The 26,702-nt window shown below is 40.9% G+C and overlaps 1 protein-coding gene across 5 annotated transcripts in view; it reads right to left on the bottom strand.

The window, feature by feature from the left end:
• WARS2 (tryptophanyl tRNA synthetase 2, mitochondrial) overlaps positions 1-25,466 on the bottom strand; it is a 104,358-nt gene extending 78,892 nt beyond the window's left edge. For 4 of the 5 annotated variants that reach the window (XM_043876890.1, XM_043876888.1, XM_043876891.1 and 1 more), the window contains exon 1: positions 25,351-25,466. In XM_043876890.1, the coding sequence (XP_043732825.1) occupies positions 25,351-25,440 (90 nt within the window). In that variant the 5' untranslated portion in view covers positions 25,441-25,466. The remainder of the gene's footprint in view (positions 1-25,350) is intronic. The other variant, XM_043876889.1, reaches the window with a different exon arrangement.
• Between the last annotated feature and the right edge of the window lie 1,236 nt (positions 25,467-26,702).

Genomic DNA, 26,702 nt, shown 5'->3' with positions numbered 1-26,702 from the left:
ATCAACAGACTGGAGGTTTAATATATGTATATAAATGAGGTAGAAATGAATACTAACTGTATGATACTTCTACAGTGCAGGAGCTGTAAGTCTGGTCTTATCTTACTCAGCATCCCCAGGGAAGAAGAGAATGAGGGAAGGATATTCACAAGACTAGAAGGACATTTTCAAATTATCCTTTCCCAGGTTACCTATGCATCTTTTAGTCAACAACACCTACAGCTATCAGAACACCTTTCCGAATTCTTAATGTAGAGCAATCTTTTTAAGATTTTGTTGATTCTTTATTTGATTTGTTACATTCTTGTTTCTGTTTTCTGTTTTGGTTTTCTGGCCCCAGGGCATATGTAATCTTCACTCCTTGACCAGGGATGGAATCTGCACACCCTGCACTGGAAGGCGAAGTCTTAACCACTGGACGGCCAAGGAAGTCCCTGTGATGCAATCTTAGTTGAATCTATAACAACACACTATTAGAATAAAATGTGCTGAAAAGACTATTTTTATGAACCCTTGATAAAGTTCAACTCTGCTCAGAATGTAAGCAATCTTACTTTAAGGTTCAGCATGGATTTTATGTGATAATTTCCTGATTTTAACAAGGTACAGTCAGAAGGCAATTTGCAAGCATACAAGGAGCTCGTAGTGGAAACTCAATTTGACTTTTGACTAGTCCTGCCTTTAGTAGAGTGTGTCTACCCTAGGGCACAGCACTGTCCCCTTTTCCTGGAGGACAACCACAGCCTGCACTGCTCCCACCCCAACCCGCTGGCCCCCGGCCCCCGCCCCGCCCCCAAGGAGCCCAGGAGCATGCCTAATCCCGCAAGGGCAGAAACACAACAGAACTCTGCAGGATCAGGATGTTTTGAGTTGAGTGAGGGGATGGGATTTATGGGAAAACTGAGTGGAAATGTGTTTATGTTTTTTAATCTGAATGCTTAAAAAGGATACATTAACAATCTCAAAATCAACATCAGATGTTGTGTGATGACTTCAACATAACAAATAACCTCTTAAAACAAAATATTTTGAAATCCAGTTCCTCCTTTGCTCACCTGCTGTTGCTCTGGTTCAAGGGGCCAGGGCTTCCACTGTGACATTTCCGAACAACCAAAAGCAACCTGGAGAAAAATGCTTTGGTCCTACTAGAGTCCCTGGTGGAAATGAAACAGCAAACTCCTGGCGTTAACTGGCAAGTTGGGCAGAAATGTATGTTTTAGTATCAGAATTACTTCAACTTCCCCTCACTGGGAAATAATCAGTTTGGGATATTAGTTCACTGATTTAAAATAAAAACAAGCCCATGCTATTTTTTAAATAAAGGATAATAAAACAGTTTTCCCAGTTAAAAAGTTACACTTTACTAGCCTCATGCTTCTGTATACCACAGGTGCTCCAACTATAATCACTGACTAAAGGAGAGTGTCATCACCAGTTTCTTCTCTTAGAAAAATAAAAGACTAGAAGTCTTTTCTCTTTTCTTTTTCAAGCACTGTCTGTCCTTGCCTTCCTTTCCCTTCCATCTTTTACTTTTTACTTGTAAAAGCACAAGCCATTAAATCTGAAATCTGGATCTTCACTTATTACATCTGATACAGAATTCCTAACATGGGTTCCAAGTCTCTCTAACACACAAGCCAATCATTCAGCTTTAAGTAAGGACAACTGAATTATCTAAGTTAACCAGAATTTAGTAACTCAGATGAGGAGGCAAAAGCAGGAAGGTACAGGTTCCTTGGGGGACCCTGAAATTGCAAATAGGGGCCCAAATATGACATTTCTGAACCTGGGCCAGAAGCTATAAGCAGCAGAATAATGTGTGCTAGATCTAACAACTCAACCAGCCAGCATTGCCAAAATACCACTGCCATCCCTCATCCCAAGGAAAGTGAACAAAAATTGAGGGTTAGAGAAAAGGTGTCATATATTAAGTCCTGTTTCCAAACTGCAAACTGTTAAGGGCTTAGTCTAATGACTATACTTGATTTCACCTAGGTCCTCATTTAGGGTCAAGAATAGTTTAATTCAATTAAAGTAAACTTTCAATACGCACATGTAGGTAACAGACCATCCATTCATCCACCAATCCTCCTTTCCTTCCTTCCTTTCTCCCTTCCTTTCTTCTTTCCTTCCTCCCATCCATTTATCCATCCATCCACCCATCCTTCCACCCATCCATTCAAATATTTATTGAGGACTAACTACGGTACAAACACTGTGGGGATACAACAGCAATACATGATCCCTGCCCTTGAGAATTCTGTAGCTCAGTGACTACTGTGCCATGTCTAGCAATTCACTGGTCCATTTTATTTACAGCTAATTAATTGATGCTTTTGAACTGTGGTATTGGAGAAGACTCTTGAGAGCCCCTTGGACGGCAAGGAGACCCAACCAGTCCATTGTAAAGGAGATCAGTCCTGGGTGTTCATTGGAGGGACTGATGTTGAAGCTGAAACTCCAATACTTTGGCCACCTGATGCAAAGAGCTGACTCATTGGAAAAGACCTTGATGCTGGGAAAGATTGAGGGCAGGAGGAGAAGGGGACAAGAGAGGATGAGATGGCTGGATGGCATCATCGACTCGATGGACATGGGTTTGGGTGGACTCCGGGCGTTGGTGATGGACAGGGAGGCCTGGTGTGCTGTGGTTCATGGGGTCGCAGAATCGGACACGGCTGAGCGACTGAACTGAACTGAATTTTAAATCTCTAGTCTACTTAAGACCCAGGAGCTCCCCTCTTATTAGATGACTCCAATCCATTTTTACTGAGTTAATATGTAGCATCAGCTTCCCTACCCTGTACAGCCAAATATTTCCATGTAGATAACCATCTTCTTTCCTCTTTTGTTTTAGAGAGAAAAGTCCCTCTAAGATTAATCTTTTCCCACAGTGCTACCGATTTTATACCTTCTTATGTTCTTAGGGCTATTTCGCCACCAAGTTTTCTTTTGCTTTCTTCCATCTTAAATCTTACCTGTTATACATTCTTCCCCATTGTGTAGAAGTACAGAAAGAGGTCTAGCCCTATATGGAGTTATTTCTCCCTTTTCTACTCTTCCCCCACATTACCATGAGAACCCCGCACTTGCCCCCACCACTCTAACTCCCCATAAAGTGGTTTCCCAGCCACCAGGTTGCTACAGCTCTTCTAAATCAATAATGGTTCCTTAATCCTTCACTCCAACAGCCTCATCTGCCTTGCTGTTCTCCAGTGACCTCTTTGAATCTCACAACTGACATTCTTTATTATCATACTTCAAAACCCTCTCCTCGATTTCCACAAAACTACACTGTGTTGTTTGTATGTTTGCCTACCTGGTATCTCCAATTTTGACTTCGTTGATTCCTGATTTTCCATTCTTACTTGCTAAATGGCGTCCTACGCCACAGCAGCTGTTTTTACCTTTGTTCTTCTATAATAGATAACGCTCACTGAAGGAAGAGACTCCCTTCTTCGCCTTTTCTTGCTCCCCACTTGGGTCAAAGAATGGCTCATTGAATTGATCGGTTTCAAGGACCACGCCTGTTTGTTACCAGGTGAATTCTGCCCTTTCTGCCATCCCTATGAGCCTGCCTGGAGCCAGGTTCCCCAGACTCCCCTTTTCCCTCATTAAGAGGTCAAGTTGATCTCTTGCACCCTCTATCTCAGGCTGCTGGTAATTCACATCCCAACATTTGAGTCTCGGTTTAGGTAAAGAGTCTCTGGCCTAATCAAGTTTATCAGAGCTACACATTAGGGTATCAGGCCCATGCTAAGTTGATGATAAAACAGTATTTTAATTCTCAGAGGCCACCGTACCCAGCAAAGCTCACACAGAGGGGATACTTTAAAACTTAGAAGGGGTCCAGACAGAAAATGGCACTAAATAAAATTTTCTTTAAAGGACAAAAGTAAATAAATATCTTTCAAAAAGGGACTCCCTGGTGGTGCAGTGGTTAAGAATCCCCTTGCAGTGCAGGGGACTCAGGTTTGATCCCTAGTCAGGGAACTAAGATCCCACATGCAGTGGAAGATCCTGCATGCTGCAGTTGGGACCCAACACAGCCAAATAAATAAGTATTAATAAAAAAAAAAATCACAGGACTCTGTGAGGGGCTGAGCTGAGATAAGGCACAGTTCTAGACACTAGTAAAACAAAGGTGAAGGAAAAGATGTAATCCCTGCATTTCTGGAGCTTATCTTCCAGTGAGCTGAGCATGCATGCTAAGTTGCTTCAGCTGTGTCTGGCTCTTTGCAACCCTATGAACTATAGCCTGCCAGGCTCCTTCGTCCATGGAATCTTCCAGGCAAGAAGACTGAAGTGGGTTGCCATTTCGTCCTCCAGGGGACCTTCCCAGCAAAGGGATTGAACCTGTGACTCCTGCATTGCAGGCAGATTCTTTACCGCTGAGCCCCAGGACAAGCCCCCAGCTATAGCTATAGGGACTTTACATAAGAGATGGGGCCACTCGGTTCCTCCTACTCATTGTGTTCTGCTGCAGCTTCAGAGCCAGCAGGGCAATAACGTGATCTGAAGACCCTCCCCCGCTCCAGTCTTTCCCACTTAGGCATCCCTGAAATTATTTTAGCAGAACTCAAAATCTTTTTCATGTTCAATGAATAAAAAAGGACTCAAAGTGCTAAATATTTGGTTGAAGTAAAAATAATAAAATCCATTTTTATTAAAGTACATCAAATAATAACAACAGTAGCAAATATATATTGAGCGCTGTGGTATGCCAGGCTCTTTTCTTCACATTGCTGCTTAACTGTTGCAACAAACCTACAACAAACCAGTAGGTACCATAACTAGTCCCATTTCACAGATAAGGGGACTAAGGCACAAAGAGGGTAAGTAACTTGGGAAGGAGGTGGCTGGGCCAGGAAGTCTGGCTCTGATAATGACTTGACATCACCGCCTTCCCTTTATTTTGCTTTTAAGCCAGGGAGGGGATCTGAGAGCAGGTAAAACTATAGAAAAAACAACTCGCCAACTACAAAAAGGGTTAGTCCAGCCCGCATGAGTGTGTGCGTGCTTAGTCATATCCGACTCTTGCAATCCTTTGGATTGTAGCCTGCCAGGCTCCTCTGTCCATTCTCTAGGCAAGAATACCGGGATGGGTTGCCATATTCCTTCTCTGGGGAATCTTCCCGACACAGGGATCGAACCTGAGTCTCCTGTGTCTCCTCCATTGTCTGTGGATTCTTTACCCACTGAAACACCAGGGAAACCCCCAGTCCATCCTGGGGCTAACCAAACAAAAGCTGTGAGCATGTACAGAGCTTAGTGGGGATAATGCTGCTTTGCTTGATGTATGGTTTGGAGATTTCACTTGTGTTTCTTAACGGAGGAGAAGTATTTGTTGTTCTCAATGCAGTATCTAAATGGAAAAGAACAGGAAGATTCCGAGAATAAAGTCCTAAACAGTGAGAGTGTGGACGGTACCATTTTGGAGCAGAATAATAGCTCAGTAAAGAATCTGCCTGCAATGCAGGAGACCCAGATTCAATTCCTGGGTTGGGAAGATCCCCTGGAGAAAGAAAGGGCAACTCACTCCAGTATTCTTGGCTGGAGGATCCCATGGACAGTGGAGCCTAGCAGGCTACAGTCCATGGGGTCGCAAGAGTCGGACATGACTTAGCGACTAAACCACCACCACCATCTACTGGATAACCTGAACAAGGTACACAACCAGAGTGCTACTGTCCATGACACCCTTTTCAGTAAGCTAGCCAGAACCCAGCCAGGATTTCTCCAGCTTCCGAGATCAGCATGGGAGACTTGGGAGTTGCTTGGCGACCATTCCTGTCCACAAGGAAAATTAATGTCCATGATTAGGGCTTGGCAACTCTTCCTGCTGCCCCCTACCAGCATAAGAGACAGAGCAGCAATTGTTCTACAATTATACCTATTGCAGAAGCTATAAATTCATCCCTAAGTACAATCTGCAAAGACCCAAACTAATCTTGCTTTATCAGAGCTTAGAGTTAGATGGCCTCCAGCTACCTTAAAACACAGCCATATGCCCCTGATATTATAGAACCTATTATGCAAGGCTCCTCCCAATCCCAGGGGATACCAAATGACATGCCATTGCTTGCTGTTGCTTCCTATCCACATTTTTAAATAACAGAATAAAACGGAAAAAAAAAAAAATCCAGCCACAATTGGCTCCAGTTGGTGTGAATAATGAGATGTGGCTGTCAGAATCCTGGAAAGCTGCCAGCTTGGTCATTAGCTGGCCAGATACTGGGCCCACTTATAAAGAGGGAAAGGAATACAGCTTTAAATGAGGTCAATTTTAAGGAGACTTTAAAAATGTGGCATTTGGGTGTGAGATGAAACAATCTGAGGAATTAAAATCCTCCTTGTATTAAGTGCCCTCCTTAAGAAAGGGTACAGGTTGTGATGAGATGAAGCTTCCTCAGTTTTGGGAGTCAAGCTTTGCCCAATTAAAATCTGGCCCCCTTTTTTGAAGTGTATGATGGAAGAATCCTAGCTTTGACAAGTTGGCAGTAATCCTTGTGATCTATTTTACTGGGATATATATTGTCACTGCAAAAATAAAACATACTACAAAACTGGAGAGCAGACCCTGCCTGTGATCATTAGACAGACTGGACCAAGTGCCTCAAGCCTTTGATGCCCCTGACATATTATTTTCTGGATGGTGTCCAGCAACCCAATGCAGAATAGCTTTTTCTCTACTGTATCCAGATGGCAAATGGAAGAGATCAAATTCAACAGTTTCAGAGCTAACCTTAATGGATGTGAAAGGCTGGCTTCTCCACCAGCTTTTCAGGGATCTACAATACAAAAAAGGCCTTTGAACAAAGAGACAAATAATTGACTTTTCTTCCCCCCTCTCTCTTCAAAACTAAACCATAGATGTAGTAATCTGGTTCAAATCCATCTTCTGGTTGAAAAGGACAGCCAAATATCTGATCAGTTCTAATCACTGGCACTCTCATGACACTTTCTGTGAAGTTCAGATGGGTGTTGCTCTTAATATTCTGGACAGCTTTTTTTTCCCCACCTTTTAAGCAAATATTTTCAATCTTCCTCTGTTTCCTCTAAACTTTAATTTTATATATATATATATATTCTTAAATGTTTAGGCAGGATAATTTTATAGTAAGAGTCACACACCACTTACTAAAGACTGAATTTCAGAATTGGTGAGCATGAGCCTTGCACATTTGTATTATTGTATACACACACACTAGAACTTCACTGAGTCCTTTTGTACAGGAAGGCACGTGGTATGACAGTCTACCTCCTTCTTCAGACAAAAGATTTCACTTATTGAAGTGAAATCATTCACTTCATTATTAAATAATTTCACATAAAAATCCTATGGTATAGATCATAAGACCAGCTTTGTAACTAGTAAGTGAGTGGTACAGGAGACAACAATTAGGAAGAGGGCTTTCAAAGAAAGGAATAAGTTTACCTTCTACAGGCCAACAAAAGAGAAAGAGAAAGGTCAACTTTAAGTAGGAGTTCCTAAGCTGGGTTCATGGACTTGTAAAACTGCACACAAAATTTTGAGAGTTTATGTACATATTTTTCTAGGTAGAAGGTCCATATTTTAATCAAAGGAAATAGTGACATGCCCCCACCCCCCAAAGTATAAGAACTCTGAGGACAAGACTTAATGGAAACAAGATGAGGTACATTAACATATCTAAAGAAAGAATATGCCTCCTGGAGGGGTGGAAGCTTAGAAAAAGCAGCTCCTTTGGGAAAACTTCGGCCATCTGTTTTAAAGCCACGTCCAAGGGAAATGGTGTTATGACACCAGTCAGGAATATGTTGTCCAAGGAGCATGTATGCTCCAAAGTGAGGGTGGAGTTTTGGGTTATCACAGTTTAATTACAGTCACCAGTGAGGTGACCCAAAGACCACCTCCCCACCCCCACACACCTTGTTCTGATCCCACACCCATCAAGCTACCTTATTTAATCACCTGGTTTCTCAATTAATTTTTCCTACAAGTAGAGAAATTAAATTTTCCTGCAAGTAATCAGTAAAGAAAAGTAGCTGGTACCCCTGATCATTCTGTCTTCATATAGGATATGATGTGTGCACGTATGCATGTGCAAAAACGTGTGTTTGCCTGTCTGTGTGTGCTGCACAAACACACAGATGCATGTGAACTGGACTCCTACCTACCTGGCTACTACTATCTTGGCTAGTTCTCATCATTCCAATCTCTTAATGTTGAAATGCTCACAGCTTTAGTACTTAGACCTCTTCTCTTTCTAAAAACACTGCCTAAATGATCACACCCAATCTTATAGCTTTAAGCACAGTATACGCTGAAGACTTACAAATTTATGTCTGCATCTAGATGTCTCTCTTGAGGTTGGGTCTCATATATTCAACTGTCTACCTGACATCTCCATTCAAATGTTCACTAGTCATCTAAATTCCTGATCTAAACTACTCATCTAAACTCTTGATGTCTAAAACTCAACTCCTGATCTTCAACCCAATCCCCAACGTCTTATTCCTCTTGCTGTCTTTAGCATCTCAGCAAGTGGCAAATTCATTCCTATACTTGCTCTAGCCGAAAACCTTGGAATCAATCTTGACTCCTTCCTCCCATCATACTGATTAATCAGTAAAAACCAACCAAACAAACAAAAAAAACGTGTTGACTGTACATTCTTTAAAATAAATATTAAGAATCTGACCACCTCTCATCTTAGATGAACTCAACTTACTGAACTTCCCTGGTGGCTCAGATGGTAAAGAATCCACCTGCAACGTAGGAAACCCAGGTTTGATCTCTGGGTCGGGAAGATCACTGGAGAAGGGAATGGCTATCCACTCCAGTATTTTTGCCTGGGAAATCCCATGGACAGAGGAGCCTGGTGGGTTACAATCCACGGGGTTGCAAAGAGTTGGACATGACTAAGCGACTAAACACACAAGCACATTTTTATTACTCATCCTTATCCAAGCCACTATCATCCCTTGTGCAGATCTTGTACTGGCCTCTGATTGGTTTTACTTCCATCTTGCTCTTCTATTTTTAACGTAACAGCCAGGGTAAGTTTAAAAACTTGTGTCAGCCTTCCTTCCCCTAAACAAAGCCTTCCAATGGCTTTGCGACTCAATCCTAATAAAAGACAAAGTCTTTATAATTGCTTCTAGATACTACACAATTGTCTTCCCCACGTCCACCCTCCTGTTAGCCATCTGATTTCATACCCCCATTATGTCCTGACAGCCATGCAGAAACTCCAATCCTGGGTCAAGGCTGAAAACCTCATTCTTCACTTACATATTTTGGTAGTTGAGCACTTTTAGTGAGAAATCTGAAAACAATGTAGAATCTACCCATAAATCTAAGTTATAGTTTCTTAGGCCCTCGACTCTCAACACTGCTTAATGAACCATTTTTAAAAACTTAAGTAGTACTAACGATGTGCCTGGTACTGGTCCAGACACATAAATATTAACTCACTTAATCCTCACAGTAATTCTGGGAGGTAGACATTTTTATTGTCTCCATTTTACAGATGAAGAAGTTAAGGCATAGAAAAGTTAAATGACTTGCCAAGTACGTATTGCTAGCTGGCAGGAGAGCTTACTAGCTCCAAACTCTGGCAGTCTGCCTATGGAGTTCAAGCTTTTAACTCATCTTACAGATGAGGAAAATGAAGTATAGATGTCAGTAACTTGCCCAAGGACTTCCAATTACCGAACAGAACTTGACTTTGAACCCAGGCAGTCTGACTTTTAGTGCTCATCTGCTAAACCATTACCTGATTCCATTATCTCAGGACTTAAGCTCCCTGAGTGAATTTATACCCATCAGGTTTTGGGGTTCCTGAATTTCCCACCCCAAACTCATCTAGACCCACAGTCATCTCTACCCTCTTTCTGCCAGCCTCAAAGTTGATCTGTTTTTCCTGGTGCTCAATCACGTGCTCTGGATTGCATTTCTTTCCATCTCTTTCCTGTGTCTGCAACCTCTCCATCTTTACTGGCTCCTGCTACCATGCTCAAGTCTCCACCATCCCCAAAGACCTTACCTCCAAAAAATTCTCTTGGTCAGACCATTCTTTAAAGCTCCCTTCTCCCGCTCTGGCACGTCATTCTCATTCAGGCTCCTTGCAAGAGCAGTCCCCACCTCCTCACCTCTCATCTCATTAATTTGCACCAGTGACTCTTCTAAAGCTGCTGTTGTTGCTGATATCATTACTGATACACCAGTTATAAACCCTGAGAGCTAATTTTTAGTCTGTATCTTACTATAGCACTATTTTGCTCTTCATTTTTCCTTTGAAATTCTCTACCCCTTGGAATCCTTCGACCCACAATTTAGTGATTCTTCTCTCATCTCTCTGTTGGATTTTTCAACTCTGGACTCTCTCAGTTTAACACTATGAAGGGTTAAAAACTGCTAATTTTTGAAAATTATTTTTCCCACTTTATGTGCTTTTCTTGATGATCTCTCTAAACACATAATTTAAAGTGCTACTCAGCTGACAGCTATCTTGTCAGGGATCTTGGCTTTGTTATTTTTTTTTTGGAAGAGCCCCTTCTTTCTCTCCCCATTCCTTCTTACATGTGGTCCACATGGAAGCTGGGTGACCCTCTCTCCACAGTCAGTGTAAAGGCAGGCGTTTGACTTTCAGGAAGACAGGAGTCACGGAACACTGACCAAAAGTCTTCTATTTAGACAGAAAAGTAAGATGAGGGGAAAGCTGTGTCTCTGTTTGAGTCATAGATATGTTAATATATTCCCAATCAAAATTAAGGACACATGGTCTGCTAAAGAATTTCTGTTCTATTTTAGAATGTGAAAAACAATGTGGGAGATGTCATGTGGATGCTGAAACATTGGAATTTCCAAGACATTTTAAAGATTGATGGGTACAACTCATCCTGGGTTTAACAAGATATTTGGCCACTGTAGTCACGAACTTATCAGGAAGATGCTGCAACTAAACCCCATCTAACAGACAGACATCCTATCATAAAACAGTTCTGTGATTATGCTAGGTTGATTTTGGGTTTTATTAAACATGTACATGATAAATTGGTAAGGAAGTATAACAATAAACTTTCCTTAACAACTACTAAAATGTCAATAGGCCATTTTAAAAGAAGAAAATGTAAGTTCTTTGTAATGTAGATATAAATTCTTCTTGAGCCATATACTACTGTACGTGTGTATGTGTGTGTGTGTGTGTGTGTGTGTGCATGCTCAGTCACTCCGGGAAGTTGTGTCTGACTTTGCAACCCCATGGTCTACAGTGCACCAGGTTCCTCTGTCCGTGGGATTCCCCAGGCAAGAATGCTAGAGTGGATTACCATTCACTTCTCCAGGGAATCTTCCCAACCCAGGGATCAAACCCACGTTTCCTGCATTGGGAGGCAGATTCTTTACCCCTGAGCCACCTGGGAAGCCCCACTGTACTCTATCATGATTCAAAGAAAAATGGAATAGCACCAGATGGGAAGCTTGTTATTGTTGTTTAGTCACTTAAGTCATGCCTGTTTTTTGCAACCCCATGGACTGTAACCTGCACTCCTCTGTCCATGGGATTTCCCAAGCAAGAATCCTGGTATGGGTTGCCATTTCCTTCTCCAGGTGAGAAGTTTACAGATGGCCTTACTGTCTACACAGTGTAACAGTACAATGAGGCTTAGGGCTGTTTTCTATATCTCTGCAGAGCATATCAAGGTCTGTAGAGCAAAGGTCCTAAGGCAGGCCTTCACAGGTTGCTTTAAAGGAACTTACAATGAACGATTAAGAAAAAAGGCAATGCTGATACAATAAATGAACATTTTACTTCCTTCAGGAGTTGAAAGCATACTCTTAATACTACAAAGCAGGATGTCATTTGTTGTATAGATAATACTCATGTTTGTTGAACTAGACAGTCTCTTGAGGCAAAACTACACTCAAAATAAAACCTTCTCATCTTAATTCTGTTTGTTTATGCTTTTCTATATACAAAGGTAACAAACTTTAGTATAATTTACAGAGGTAGCAAACCCCAGTATAATTAGATACACTTATGAAAAATGGAAGCTGCACCTGTGAAACAATGTATATATCATAAACTGTTTCCTGGTGGAGTGTTCACAAAAAAGTCTGAATAAAAAACAACTCCCTCCCCATATCAAGCTTTCCATCTGTCTTAAAGCAAATGTCCATAAACAGAGAGAGTATATAAGGAAGGATTTGTTAATTTCTATAAGAAAGGTACAAAGTCCTATAAAATTTCAGAATGGGAGCAATCATTTCCAGCTTAAGAACAGTTTTCCACACATGAGTTTTGTTTTTGTTGTTTGCTTGTTGTTTCTTTTAAAGAATCACCACTCTTGAAAGATTGATGGGTACATACAAATTAAAATGGGAAGAAAGGTTTTTACAAGGAGAGACAGTGACATTAACAAAGAAGTCAAAGGAAATAGCTCTGAGCAAACTTGGAAATTCTATTAACTCCAGGGCAGAGGACCCATGTAGGACAGCAGTGACCTGCTGGAGAAGTGTTTTGGATCTGGACTGTGAAAGGAAGGTCGGCATGTGGGGTTATAAGGAGTCTAAACTTTATGAGAAGCCCTCAAAGATTTCTGAACAAGAGAACAACATCTTTAGCACACTGCTTTGGGGAGGCTAATCTGGTCAGATTGATTCTGGGGGAGGATGAGGGGAAGGATAGCGTGGAGATGAGAAGAATCACAAGGTTCTTAAGATTGCTAAGAGGTAGAGGAGAGCAAAGTAGGTGGTTAAGAATTATGTATTATTGAAGACATAATCATCATGAAGCACAGCGTACCCACCAGGTGTTGTGCCCTGGCCAGAGGACTTTACACATATGATAGAATTTTGAATCCATATAAAAGTTTTACCATGTGAGTATTACTATTAATACTTTGCAGATGAGGAAACTGAGGTGTAGTGAGGTTGCATAACTTGCCTGACATCACACAGTCAGCATGTAGTCTGACTGATCCCAAAAGCCATGTCCCTTCTGCTTTACCACACTTCCTCTTCGTGAGAAGTCAGTCAAGTTTAAGATGACAAGTGTAATGTTTGTATGACTGTTGAGTCTCTAGACACCAGCTTCTCTGGGTTACTGAGTTTCACAGCTTGGCAGCATGGGGGCACCTGGAAGCTTGCCAGCCATGAGAGAAGCCAATATTGCCTGCACAGAAGGAATTTCCTTCACAACCAAGATGGCCAGGTAACCAGTATCCACGGAGGGCCAACCTGGCTCTCTCCCCAGAATTGGCAAGGGCTCCACATCATCTGGTCCTTAACATCTCCCTTGGGACTCCACCTTCACGCTGCACACTTACCCCCAACCCAAGAGGCTCTTTTCTCTTCCAGTAAATTTATGAACTGGCTGCTCAGAGCATTCTCCCCCTGGGAGGACAGGAATCCAAATCAGGGATTTAAGTAAACAGCTCCATTTCCCTTCACAATTACATTCTCCTGCTCCCCAAAAGGGGCTCAACTATTAAAGAGTGAGGCTGAATGAATATAAAATAGAATGGTCCCTGCAAAGTCTCTGTTCATGGGAGTTATAAGGAAATGTTCATGAGAAGCCCTTTGTCTGGTGTATAAAATAAATTCTATGCAATGTTGGTAATTGTGAAGCCTCAACAGCATCCCAACTAATGTACTAATTAGTAATAACACTTCAATTCAATTCATAACAGACTCTACTAAGAACTTATTGGAATGAGAATCTTTTAGAATAAAATTCTTACTTATTCCTTGCAGAAATGCCACACAACACTAATTACTTTAATCTTTCCCATCTTCTCACTTTGCACCTCTGTTACTTTTGAAGAAAGTATTCTAGCCATAAATCCCAACTAGAGCCTAGATAGTGGTCCCCTGGCCATCCATAAGCTTCAGCACTCACCACCTTCCCTCCGCCTGCAGGGGTTGCACAGGTTGACCTTGCAGCTATAGACTGTGTATAAACACAACTTCCTACATGCACCTAGGGACTTATGTGTTAAAAGCCCTTATTTTACACAGGGTAATCCTAGTGGCAGTAGCCAAAGAGAGACATGGAGATAAATTTATAAGACAGCTTTGCTCCTTTCTCATAACTCATTGAGCCAAACAAGACTGTAGGTTCAGCAACAACAGAGGATGATTTATAATTTCTACTCTGCATGTTATCATGGCAAGATATATAAGTGACTTTCACAGAACAGATTTAAAAGTTTGCATGGAAGTTATCAGCATATTAACATGGGTAATTTGCTTGAGAATTTAACATCTTTTAATAAATTTAGTACACAGAATTTGGAATCAGTACTGCCTAGGGTTACCATCTTGGCTTTGATACTTGCTATGTGACCTTGGGTGAGTTATTTAACCTCTCAGTAGCTTCATCTGTAAAATGGGGCTAATATTAACAATGACCTCATTGCATTGTTAGGCTTAAACAAGCTAATGTGTGTCAAGTGCTTCAAACAATGTATGGTACATGGTAAACACTCAATACAAGTGTGCTGGTATCATTTCCTGTCTCATCATATTCCGTAATAACTGAAATGATCACAGTCCCATCAGACCAGAGTCCCAAAATGAATTAAACATTGAATTAATTTTAGTACAAATAAGAAAATAATACCTATTGAATTAAAGTTTTAAAGGATACTGACATTTACTTATTTAATTCATCATCATTACAGAAATGGTAAAAAAATAAATAAATAAATTCTTCAAGGGCCAGGCGCAATTCTGAACATTCTGCTCTAGAAACATGTGTATCTAGAGTGAACAAAGTCTTTCCAAGAAGAAACAAAGGTCAAGCATAGAGGGGCTGTGTGGCTTTTAATAGCCCTACTGCTCAGGAGTGCCCTGGGCTTCAGCTCAAAGTTGGGCCCACCTGGCTGAGAGCTCCAGAGAATGGCCAGGTCCCCTCTGTGTCCTCAGCCTGAGCCTTAGGACGAAGGTGACTCCATCCTGTGTCTCAGGTTATCTTTTTTAGCAATGTCCCAATACTGAATATGTAAACAGTTCCAAGAAACCCCCGCTGCTGGGAAGTGAAAATTTCATCATTGAAACTGCCAATATCGCCAGGCTTCTTTTCTGGGAATTGTTACATTCAACCTCAGGACAGCTTCATATTGTGCTGATTTGGTTCCAGTTATTTTTATCATCCTAAATTGAGCATGCACTGGTGGATGTATGTACTATTAGTTACGAAAGAACACATTTGTAAAGTTATACCCTCCTTTGGATATATATTACAAGGAAACACATTTGAAGCTTGCCTCCACAATTCCAAGATTTTGAATAACTGAAAGAATATGGATACTTTTGTTTTAAAAAGTTTGCCCACCTGCTGAAATACATATAGAACTGACTGTTTAAAAAGGCCAATGTGTCTGTTTGGGAAGGGAGGAAAAGCAGTAGCTGGCATCCACAGCAGCTTCTCCAGGTGAGTGGTGCTGGAGAGGTGTGTAGGACTCTGCGTGGCCAGCCACAGAAGCTACCCCAAAATTTAATATCCACTATGTCCCTTTTGTTCTTCTGTTTGCTGTTAACATCTAGTAAAAGTTAATGAACCTTAAAAAAAAAAAAAAAAAAAAAAGGCCAATGTGTTGTTCCATAGAAGCTAATTTTTTGTCTTATTTTTTAGAGAAAGGCAAATAAATATACAGTGGATTCTTCTAACAATAAATGATGATGATAATAAAAAATGGGAAGATACAATGAAAATTTAATCAATAAGTAAAAATTTTAGACAGCTAAATAACAAAAGATTGTATGTTGTCCTCAAGATTAAAGGAGAAAATGGGAAGCATTCTGAAAACTACAAGTGTTATATTAGAGCAGAATATTATTAATGGAAATAACAGATTCTACTTGAAAATTGTTATTTGTGATAAATTATGTTATTTTATCACCACCCTTATGGCAGAAAGTGAAGAGGAACTAAAAAGCCTCTTGATGAAAGTGAAAGAGGATAGTGAAAAAGTTGGCTTAAAGCTTAACATTCAGAAAACTAAGATCATGGCATCTGGTCCCATCACCTCATGGGAAATAGATGGGGAGACAGTGGAAATGGTGTCAGACTTTATTTTTTTGGGCTCCAAAATCACTGCAGATGATGACTACAGTCATGAAATTAAAAGACGCTTACTCCTTGGAAGGAAAGTTATGACCAACCTAGATAGCATATTAAAAGGCAGAGACATTACTTTGCCAACAAAGGTCCGTCTGGTCAAGGCTATGGTTTTTCCAGTGGTCATGTATGGATGTGAGAGCTGGACTGTGAAGAAAGCTGAGCGCCGAAGAATTGATGCTTTTGAACTGTGGTGCTGGTGAAGACTCTTGAGAGTCCCTTGGACTGCAAGGAGATCCAACCAGTCCATCCTAAAGGAGATCAGTCCTGGGTGTTCACTGGAAGGACTGATGCTGAAGCTGAAACTCCAATACTTTGGCCACCTCATGCAAAGAGTTGACTCACTGGAAAAGACCCTGATGCTGGGAGGGATTGGGGGCAGGAGGAGAAGGGGACGATAGAGGATGAGATGGCTGGATGGCATCACCGACTTGATGGGCATGAGTTTGAGTAAACTCCGGGAGTTGGTGATGGACAGGGAGGCCTGGCGTGCTGCGATTCATGGGGTCGCGAAGAGTCGGGCACAACTGAGTGACTAAACTGAATTGAACTGATGTTATTTTATATTTCTGAAAGCATTGATGAAAAATCTACAATCATTATCACAAGAACCTTAAACAAGAAGCAGTGTAACCAAGATCATTAGGGGCTCCATCCACGGTGGAGTTATCTGGGACTGTAGAATCTCACTAGAACACCAGGACAGGAATGCAGAGGAGAAACTGACAACTCTGTCTGTCCACTGGTTGGTGTCCCAGCCTAGAGGGCAGGGAATGTAAAAGTGGAAATTGAGAGAACCTCTATGGGTTAGAAATCAGGGTGGTCAAACTGTGCTTTTGAAGAGACAAAAGGGCAGTCAACAATGCAGTTCTTAGCCAACCAGAAGTAGGCTCAATGCGAGGAAGACTGTGCCAAAGAAAAAAGAGAGCAGTAGATGAATTTTGGTAAATGACTACAGAACCATAAACAGTCAGATGATGGAGTGGGATGAACCTAGATATGACACTGCTTTGCTCAGTAAGCAGGGTAGTTAAGAAAAAGTGTTAACACCAGTCAGAATGGCTGCTATCCAAAAGTCTACAAGCAATAAATGCTGGAGAGGGTGTGGAGAAAAGGGAACCCTCTAACACTGTTGGTGGGAACACAAACTAATAGGGCCACTATGGAGAACAGTATGGAGATTCCTTCAAAAACTGGAAATAGAACTGCCATATGACCCAGCAATCCCACTGCTGGGCATACACACTGAGGAAACCAGAATTGAAAGAGACACGTGTACCCCAATGTTCATCGCAGCACTGTTTATAATAGCCAGGACATGGAAACGACCTAGATGCCCATCAGCAGACGAATAGATAAGAATGCTGTGGTACATATACACAATGGAATATTTCTCAGCCATTTAAAAGAATACATTTGAATCAGTTCTGATGAGGTGGATGAAACTGGAGCCTATTATACTGAGTGAAGTAAGTCAGAAAGAAAAACACCAATATAGTATACTAACGCATATATATGTAATTTAGAAAGATGGTAACAATAACCCTGTATGCGAGACAGCAAAAGAGACACAGATGTATTGAACAGTCTTTTGGACTCTGTGGGAGAGGGTGAGGGTGGGATGATATGGGAGAATGGCATTGAAACATGTATATTATCATATGTGCAACGAACTGCCAGGCCAGGTTAGATGCATGATACAGGATGCTCAGGGCTGGTGCACTGGGATGACCCAGAGGAATGGGATGGGGAGGGAGGTGGGAGGGGGGTTCAGGATGGGGAACACATGTACACTCATGACGGATTCAAGACAATGTATGGCAAAACCAATACAATGTTGTAAAGTAAAATAAATAAATTAATTAATTAAAAAAAAGAAAAAGTGTTAAGCTTCTGACTGGGAGTAAGAGGTAGGGTATGACTTCCCTGGTGGCTTAGACAGTAAAGCATCTGCCTACAATGTGGGAGACCCGGGTTTGATCCCTGGGTGGGGAAGATCCCCTGGAGAAGGAAATGGCAACCCACTCCAGTATTCTTGCCTGGAAAATTCTGTGGACGGAGGAACCTGGTAGGCTACAGTCCATGGGGTTGCAAAGAGTCGGACACAACTGAGCAACTTCACTTTCACTGCTAAGAAATGATATAGAGAGAAAACTGTTAATGCCTGAGCAGGGTTAAATTCAGTCATGTTGGAGTCAATGTATCACCTCTGTGCCTATAAATTATCTTTCTGCATCTAGTGTCTCACATGGGCAGAGCAGCTTCTATCGTAAGCCTGTACATTTATCCTATGGAAATTCAGGAGGAAGGCTTAGGCCTCATGCTGCTAGAAGAGAGATTCCTGAACCCCTGAAAGGTGGTGGTAAAACAGGATCAAGAGCAGAGCTGAAAAAAGTACTCTTTGGGAGGTGGCTCTAGGCCAGGTGGGATGATGGTGAACAACTTGCCTGCCAGTGCAGGAGACATGAGAGATCTGGGCTCGATCCCTGGGTGGGGAAGACCCCCTGGAGGAGGGCGTGGCAACCCACTTCAGTATTCTTGCCTGGAGAGTCCCATGGACAGAGGAGCCTGGCAGGCTACAGTCCATAGGGTCACAAAGAGTCAGACACAGCTGAAGCAACATAGCACGCATGCACAGAGGCTAGGTTGTACATAAGCACCTGCATATTATGCAGAAGTAAACTGTGTTTGGATGAAAGAAAGAAGTTAGAAAAGAAAGAAGAAAGGAAAGAAAACTGACTGCTATTATCTCAAGTACTCTCCTAGCTTAAGATAAATGGAACAAAGGTTGCATCTTATTAATAAAATATATACATACCAACTCATTTATAGAGCAGCTCCTTAGAAATCCATCCATCATATGTGGTCCTAAGCCAACAAACTCACTTGGATATTTAAGGAAGCTGAAGTATTTTTCAAACTTCATCTTAAGAAATCCAAGACGCCGTGGCACCATCTTAGCAGTCCCTGGTTGCATGTGGAGGGAAGGTGGTAGAAAGGCATAGGAGGGGCCAAGCAAGCGGGGCCAGAGCTACTTTACTATTTATTAAGTCAGAAAAGCTCTACTTTTTATTTTTAATTGGAGGATAATTGCTTGACAATGTTGTGCTAGTTTTTGCCATATGACAACATGACTCGGTCATAAGTATACATAGGTACCCTCCCTCTTGAATCTTCTTCCTACTCTCCTAGGTTGTCACAGAGCCCTGGGTTGAGTTCTCTGTGTTATAACAGCAACTTCCCACTGGCTGTCTATTTCACACATGGTAATGTACATGTTCCAACGCTACTCTCTCAATTTGTCCAATCCTCTGTGTCCTCTGCTTTCTACATCTGTCTCTATTTCTGCCCTTCAGATAGGTTCATCATTATCATTTTCCCTAGATTCCATATACATTCACTAATACATAGTATTTTTCTCTTTCTCATTCACCTCACTCGCTATAACAGGCTCTAGGTTCATCCACCTCACTAGAACTGATGCTAATTCATTCCTTTTTATGGCTGAGTAATATTCCATTGTACATATGCACCCCAATTTCTTTATCCATTCATTTGTCGATGGGCGCCTAGATTGCTTCCAGGTCCTAGCTGCTGCAAATAGTAAGTAGTGCTGCAGTGAACATTGTGGTACATGTGTCTTTTTGAATTATGGCTTTCTCAGGGTATATGCCAGGTTGTGGGAATGCTGGGACATACAGTAGTTTTATTCCTATATTTTTTAAAGAATCTCCATACTATCCTCCACTGTGGCTGTATCAGTTTACATTTCCACCAACTGTACAAGACGGTTCCCTTTTCTTCACATCCTCTTCAGCATTTATTGTTTGTACATTTTTTGATGATGTCTGTTCTGACTGGCAGGAGGTGATACCTCGTTGTAGTTTTGATTTGCATTTCTCTAATAATGAGCAATGTTGAGAATTGTTTGTGTTTACTGGCCATCTGAATGTCTTCTTTGGAGAAATGTCTGTTTAGGTCTTCTCCCATTTTTGATTGGGTTGTTTGTTTTTCTGATATTGAGCTGCATGAGCTGCTTGTAGTAATATATTTTGGAGATTAGTCCTTTGTCAATTGCTTCATTTGCAATTATTTTCACCCACGAGAAAAATGCTCTACTTTAATCTACTTTATCTAAGAGGGATTCATACAGGATTTTATTTGATAAGAGACCACTGGTCAAGTAGGAAAAGCTCAGGAAAGACTGAGTGGGAATCCTGGCACTGCCATTTATCAGCTCTCTGATGGGAATATTTCCTAACCTCTTCAAATCTTAGTTTCCAGTTTTATAAAATGAATAGAATAATATTTACAGGATTTTTGTGAGAAGTAAATAAGATAAAGCTGTAGAGTACATAGCAAGAAGGCTTAGCACATAACAAGCCTTAGCTAAATGTTAGTTCCCTCTCTGAAAAACAGAAGGATATGCATACATATATGCTTAAATATACAAATAGATACATTATATGTGTGTGTGTGTGTGTGTGTATATAGATATATACAGAAAGAGACTTCCCAGTTGGTGTTAGTGGTAAAGAACCTGCCTGCCAATGCAGATGTAAAAGATGCAGGTTTGATCCCTGGGTTGAGAAGATCCCCTGGAGGAGGGCATGGCAACCCATTCCAGTACTCTTGCCTGGAGAAACCAATGGACAGAGGAGCCTGACAGGCTACGATCCATTGGGTTGCAAAGAGTTGGACACCACTGAAGCAACTTAGCATGCATGTGCTCACACACACACACATACACACACATTTGCATAAGCCTCCACAGACAGTTCTATAACCTGTAGACATGCAATAGGTATACTGAAAGATTCTGGCCGTCAGCAGCCTCACCCTCTTCAGCATTTCCTGACTGTGGCCACTAGTATAAATGCTCAGCATTGATTCACACTTTCTCCTCTGTATTTTCAGCAGTTACCCTCAGGTTTCATCAGCTACACAAAGAGATTTTCAAAGATTTTTAAATACTATTGTTTTGAATAAGCTAAGTCAGTTCACATGGAAAATTAACCTAAAAAGCATTTTAAACAAATGAACTCATAGACTGAGCTTAAAAGGAGCTTTAGAGTGGATCCACGCAACATCCTTATTTAAGAAAATCACAGAGAGGAGGTAGCCAAATCAAACTGGCACAGTGAGCAGCTAGTACAATTTCCAGAGGGTCGTAGCAGTCCTGACAGCTTTCCAGGCTGATTAGTTCATGTTGCCAGTTGTACAGACAATGCAAGGCAGAGAAAAGCTAAAGGGAAGAGTCACTGGGAATACTATTCTAATTTAATGCCATTAAGATCACAGAAATCTCTAACAACAAACACTAATTGCAAAATACAGAATGAAATGCCAACAGTCAATTTTACCATCCTAATTCATAGTTAATTAGCTTTGTGACATTAGGCAAGTTACTTAACTAAAGTCTACTTTGGATGCTTAAAATAAGGTGTTAATACCTATCTTAAAGCCTTGTTATGAAATATTCTAGAGGATTCTTGCCAAAATCCATAACCTCAGTATAATCATAGAAAAATATCAGACAAACCCAAACTGAGAGACATTCTACAAAATAAATAACCAATTCTCTTCAAAAAGGCCAAGGTCATGAAAGACTGAGGAAGTGTCATAGGTTGGGGGGAGACATGACAACTAAATGCAATAAGGGATCCCGGATTTGATCCTAAACCAGGTGACTAGTGGAAAAATCGGTGAAATGTGAAATTGTCCCATGTTAATTTCTTGGCTTTGGCATGTATATTATGCAAGATGAAGCTGCTTGGTGAAGCATATACAGGAATGCTCTGTACTTAATTTTGCGACTCTTTATCCCAAGTGATTTTTTTAAATGCTTTTAAAAAAAGAGCAATTTTTTAAAAAGCCTTGTTGTAAGAACTAAACACAAGATCAGAAATCTAATACATTGCCTATTTTTCTGCAGGCATGATTACTTCATTGAATAACCACAGGTCACATTTAGTGACCATAAACAGTAGAAACAGTATGTTAATACTGGCCAAACCCAGCATGGGACAGCTAATAAGAAGCGTGTTGTTCAACAGTGATAAAATGTGGACATTTTATACTTCACCTGAATGATCACAAATATTTTTGCAAAAGTCTACTAACCATCAATATTTCACTCTTTGCACAATACAATCATAAGTTAGTGCTTAAATAAGTGTGGATTCTGGGTTTGGTCAATGATGACAGGCTTAAATTTACCTAATGCCATCAGTGTTTAAGCATAAAATGTCAGATCTCCATTCCTCTGACTCTGTGACTACTCTCATCTTGTCAGATTTCAATGGTTTTCTGTCAGGTAACACCTGGCAAAATAAACCGCTTTCATATAAATTGTAGACATTCCTAATGAGTAAGGCTTGATATACCATTATTTCTGTTTTCTCTCTAGCTTTCATTTTAAACTTGATTCTACATTTAGCCTTGAAGGGCAAAGGCCTCTTGAGATAACCAAAGGTCCCCAATGCCAAGGTTATTAACCAAGATTTTGCTTTCATAGGAAATCATTAAAACAACCTATGAATCCCAATACTCTGGCAACATACTGCCGTGGTTCATCCACTTTTGCTCCTCACCTCAGGAAGTAACTGTACAGCCAAAACTAATAAGAAGCAAATTGCTATTTCTTACTTGTTGATAGAATCATTCATGTGATAAATATACATTTCTTTCCATTATATTATAGCCCTGCAAAATAATTTTTGTTTTCTACAAAGGTTATGAGATATCATAAAAGTGTCTAATGCATCTGGTTTAAGAATCCAATTCTTCCTTCACATATTTCTGCATCTGTTCACAAAATCTCTTTGACTTCAAAGGAAGCTTTTCAAGTGAAAAAGAAGATACATACAGGAAAAACGGCCATAAATTTTTCATTTTCTAAAGCCATTTTAATAACTTTTCTAAGGCCATTTTGAATAACAGCACTGTGGGGCAAGTACTGTCCCACAAACTCTCCCTCAGAGATCTACAATAGCACAGATGATATAATGGCTATGCATTCATCTGAAGATTTATGTTTTAAGACTTTTTTCTGGGTCTGAGAGTGGTATCTCTTCAATTTAGAACATGTGAAAAATACAGAAAGCTTAAAGAAGAACACTTAAATCACTTTTAATCCATTATTTAGGAAGACCAAAGAGAAAGCAAAAAAATTAAGAATAGTTGTTTCCTTCTAGTCTTTTTTCCTGTACATAGATACTTACATAAATATTTGCAAATATAATATTATAATGACACTGTGAATATAATTTTATATCTTTTCTCAATTGGTCTTTCAAAAGACTGCACTAGTCCTTCAAACCATCATTTTTAATGACTGAAAATTATAGGAGGCAGTGGAGGGATAAATTAGGGGTTTGGAATTAGCAAATACAAACTACTATATATAAAACAGATAACATGGTCCTACTGTATAGCATAGGGAACTATATCCCACATCCAGCAATAAGCCACAATGGAAAAGAATCTGAAAAAGAATTTTAAAATTTATATGTAGAATTATGCTTTAAGAAGTGCTCTCTCCTATATTTAATTTACCAAAAGCTAAATTATAGGTTTGAGAACACTATTTTGGAGAATCTACATCTTGAAACAATCTAGATTAACAGTTGATTAAGATAACTGTATTCATAAATGCCACTGAAACAATAGTAGAGATTTCAAATTCTATTCTTTAGTGTTTATACCGATTTAATGCCCTAAACTTCCTGGGACAAGCATTAGCAGACTGTAGTTTTTCTTTTCTCTTTGATTCTGTTTCTCATGACATTCACAACTCGAGTTTGTTATGAGAGGGAGTTTGGGTCTAAGATTTAGTAACTTTGGATTCACAGGTTTTATTATGCTACTATTAGCTAGAAATATAGTATAACTATAGCAATCAACCAAATCTTCCCCCACCGTCAGCTTGTGGGATCTTAGTTCTCCCACCAGGGATTGAGCCCACACCCTCAACAGTGAAACCTCAGAGTCCTAACCACTGGACCGCCAAGAATTCCCAGTAATCAACCAATTCTGGTACTACAGAATCAAATCTCCAAACTTCAAAGTGAAGGATATTTGCTGTATTTATCTAATTCGCAGTCAATTCTTACCTAACTATGCCACCCGCAATTTAAAACCACATTTAAATAACTGTTTTGATAAATAACTTTCCAGCATAATGTTCTCTATTCCTATAAGAATCTGGTTAGGCCAATATCTATGAAGAACACTTAAGTACAGAAAGTTAAATAATTATGTGATGATTAGAAAACCAAGTTGAATTTATATCTGGGTTCTGATAATCAATATCAATGCTTTACTTTGGCTTCATTATCGTGGAGCCACTCATTTTTCAAAGCTTGAAGTAACATTGCCATCAGTCTAACCCTTCCTCCAGCCATTTTGCTGAAGAAAGTAAGTCCAGAGAGATAAAGTGATTTGTCATGTCATACTTCCTTGGTGGCTCAGATGGTAAAGAATCCGCCTGCAATGCGAGAACCTTGGGTTCAGTTTCCTGGGTTGTGAAGAATCTCCTGGAGGAGGGCATGGCGACCCACTCCAATATTCTTGCCTGAAGAAATCAATGGATAGAGGAGCCTGGTAACAGCAGTGCTACCAGGACAAGACCACACTTTTGGAAAGCTTGCTTAAATTCCTTCATAGAACCTTCTAGATACAGGTCTGCTTCCGGACAATGGGGAGAAATCAAGAGTGGAAGATACACTGTCATTGCTCAAGTATCGCCCTGCCAGAGGGAGGATGCCAAAAGGGTGCACCTTAAACAGTCTAGTTACTAACAAGATGTCTTCTCCAATTTCTCCGCCAGGTCCCTTGGCTTACTGTTAGGGAAAGGAAAGTAAAAACAGCAACATCAGGACTAGGTGCGCAGTGCCGGAGAGACTAGCTCTCTGGTGTCTGACAACGTCACACAGGGAAGAGCTTCCCGGGTTGCCCGGCAACAGTGGAGGTGCGGCGCTCAGAGCGGAGGGCACTAAGGGCCAAGTGGGCAAGCGGCGGCGCGCTCCTCCCACCAGGGGCGCGTTACGTCACGCGTATCTTTGCAACGTCGCCACGCTCCGAGAAGGAAGGCAGTCTTGGGCGAATCAACCTTAGGAAGGGAAGAGCTCGGTGCTCTCCAGAGAAAATGGGAAGGGTGAAGCAAAAGGAGGGAGGAAAGGGGGCTGAGAAGGACCTAGCGAGATGGGAAACCGGCGGAAGAAGGACCAGCATTGGTTACCTGGGGAACGGGAGCAGCGTCGGGTCCTTGATGAAGTGCCCGGATGAAGTTCCAGCACTCACGCGCTTTCCGCATTGAGTGCAGCGCCATGTTGAAAAGGGCGGAGCCGTCTTGTCTTGAGTGACATCCGGTCAGAGGAAATCCCAGATTCGCCGAGTGTGTGCTTGCTGCGCATGCGCCCTTGCTCTCGGGGCGGTCCTCTGAGCTGGTGCATGGGGGAGTCCGGCGTTCGCAGAGCAGGTGTGGGTTAGGGTCCGGATGGGTCTTGACTTTAGTATTTGCCATGGAGACCTAGTATTTGTGCAGGTTTCTTGAAGGACGGGATATTAGTAACAGCGTTTTAAACTGGAAGAAAGTAAAAAAGCCTTTCGGATCCTAACCGTCCTGAGGCAAGCTTTTAAGAAGTTCCTCTGGCAGTGGGACCTCCCTGATCCTCTTAGAGGGCAGTAGGTGGTCTTTTGAGATCTATGTGGCCTCATTAATGCAAACTGCAAACGTTTGCTGAACCCGGCCGTCTGCTAGGTATTGAAAGTGCGAAGAAAGACATAATCTTGCCCTCAAGTAGTGTATGGGGTAATGGGGTAGCAGATAAATGGTGCACTGTTGTAGGTGTTAAAGAAGTAAATGCCAACACTGGGAAAGTGGGATGGTAAAGACTGTGGTGCTTCAGCCTCCCCTAAAGAAGGCTTCAGAAGGAAGAAGATACTTGATAGAAGAAAGTGTTTTGAGTTTTAGCTTAAATTATGAGAAGAGTTAACAGGGTACTCCTACCTCTGTTAATGCACCCAAAAATCTGTCAGTAAAAATATAATTGGGAAAGATTTTTTAGAATTCCTTTATGTGTTTTGTTGTATTTATTCATTAGGGAGAGGTAGGAGATAAATGCAGGAGATAAAAAGATACCGATACACTTAATGGAACTGAAATCTAACAAAGACAAAACTATTCAACTAAAATCATACAGTAAAAATCTCCTAAGAGAGGTACAGAGTACTAGTGAAGTTCAAGCATAATTGATGTAATTCGGAAATAAGCAGAGAAGGAATCGTAGGAATGAGGGCAAAAAGAACAAACAAAAACACTAAGGAAATCAAGTCTCATTCTTCGACAGAACTAATGTGTTTGGTTGTCTCAGTTAAATATGAGGTGCTTGTAGTACTTGCAAATATGGCACCAATTAGATAGATAGGTCTGGACCTCAGGAAAGAGGTCTGAGCTACAAAACAGATGGTAATTGAATCCAAGGAAACCTTTGAGACTAGGAGGTAGAGTTTGTGGAATAAAAGTAGTCAGATGATAGAAATTGAAAGGAGTTGCCAAAATATGTTTAAAAGTCCCCCAAATGTGATATT

Source organism: Cervus elaphus, chromosome 20 (genome assembly GCF_910594005.1).
Source record: "Cervus elaphus chromosome 20, mCerEla1.1, whole genome shotgun sequence".
NCBI classification, from domain to species: domain Eukaryota; kingdom Metazoa; phylum Chordata; class Mammalia; order Artiodactyla; family Cervidae; genus Cervus; species Cervus elaphus.
This window is presented reverse-complemented; position numbering and strand designations above follow the sequence as displayed.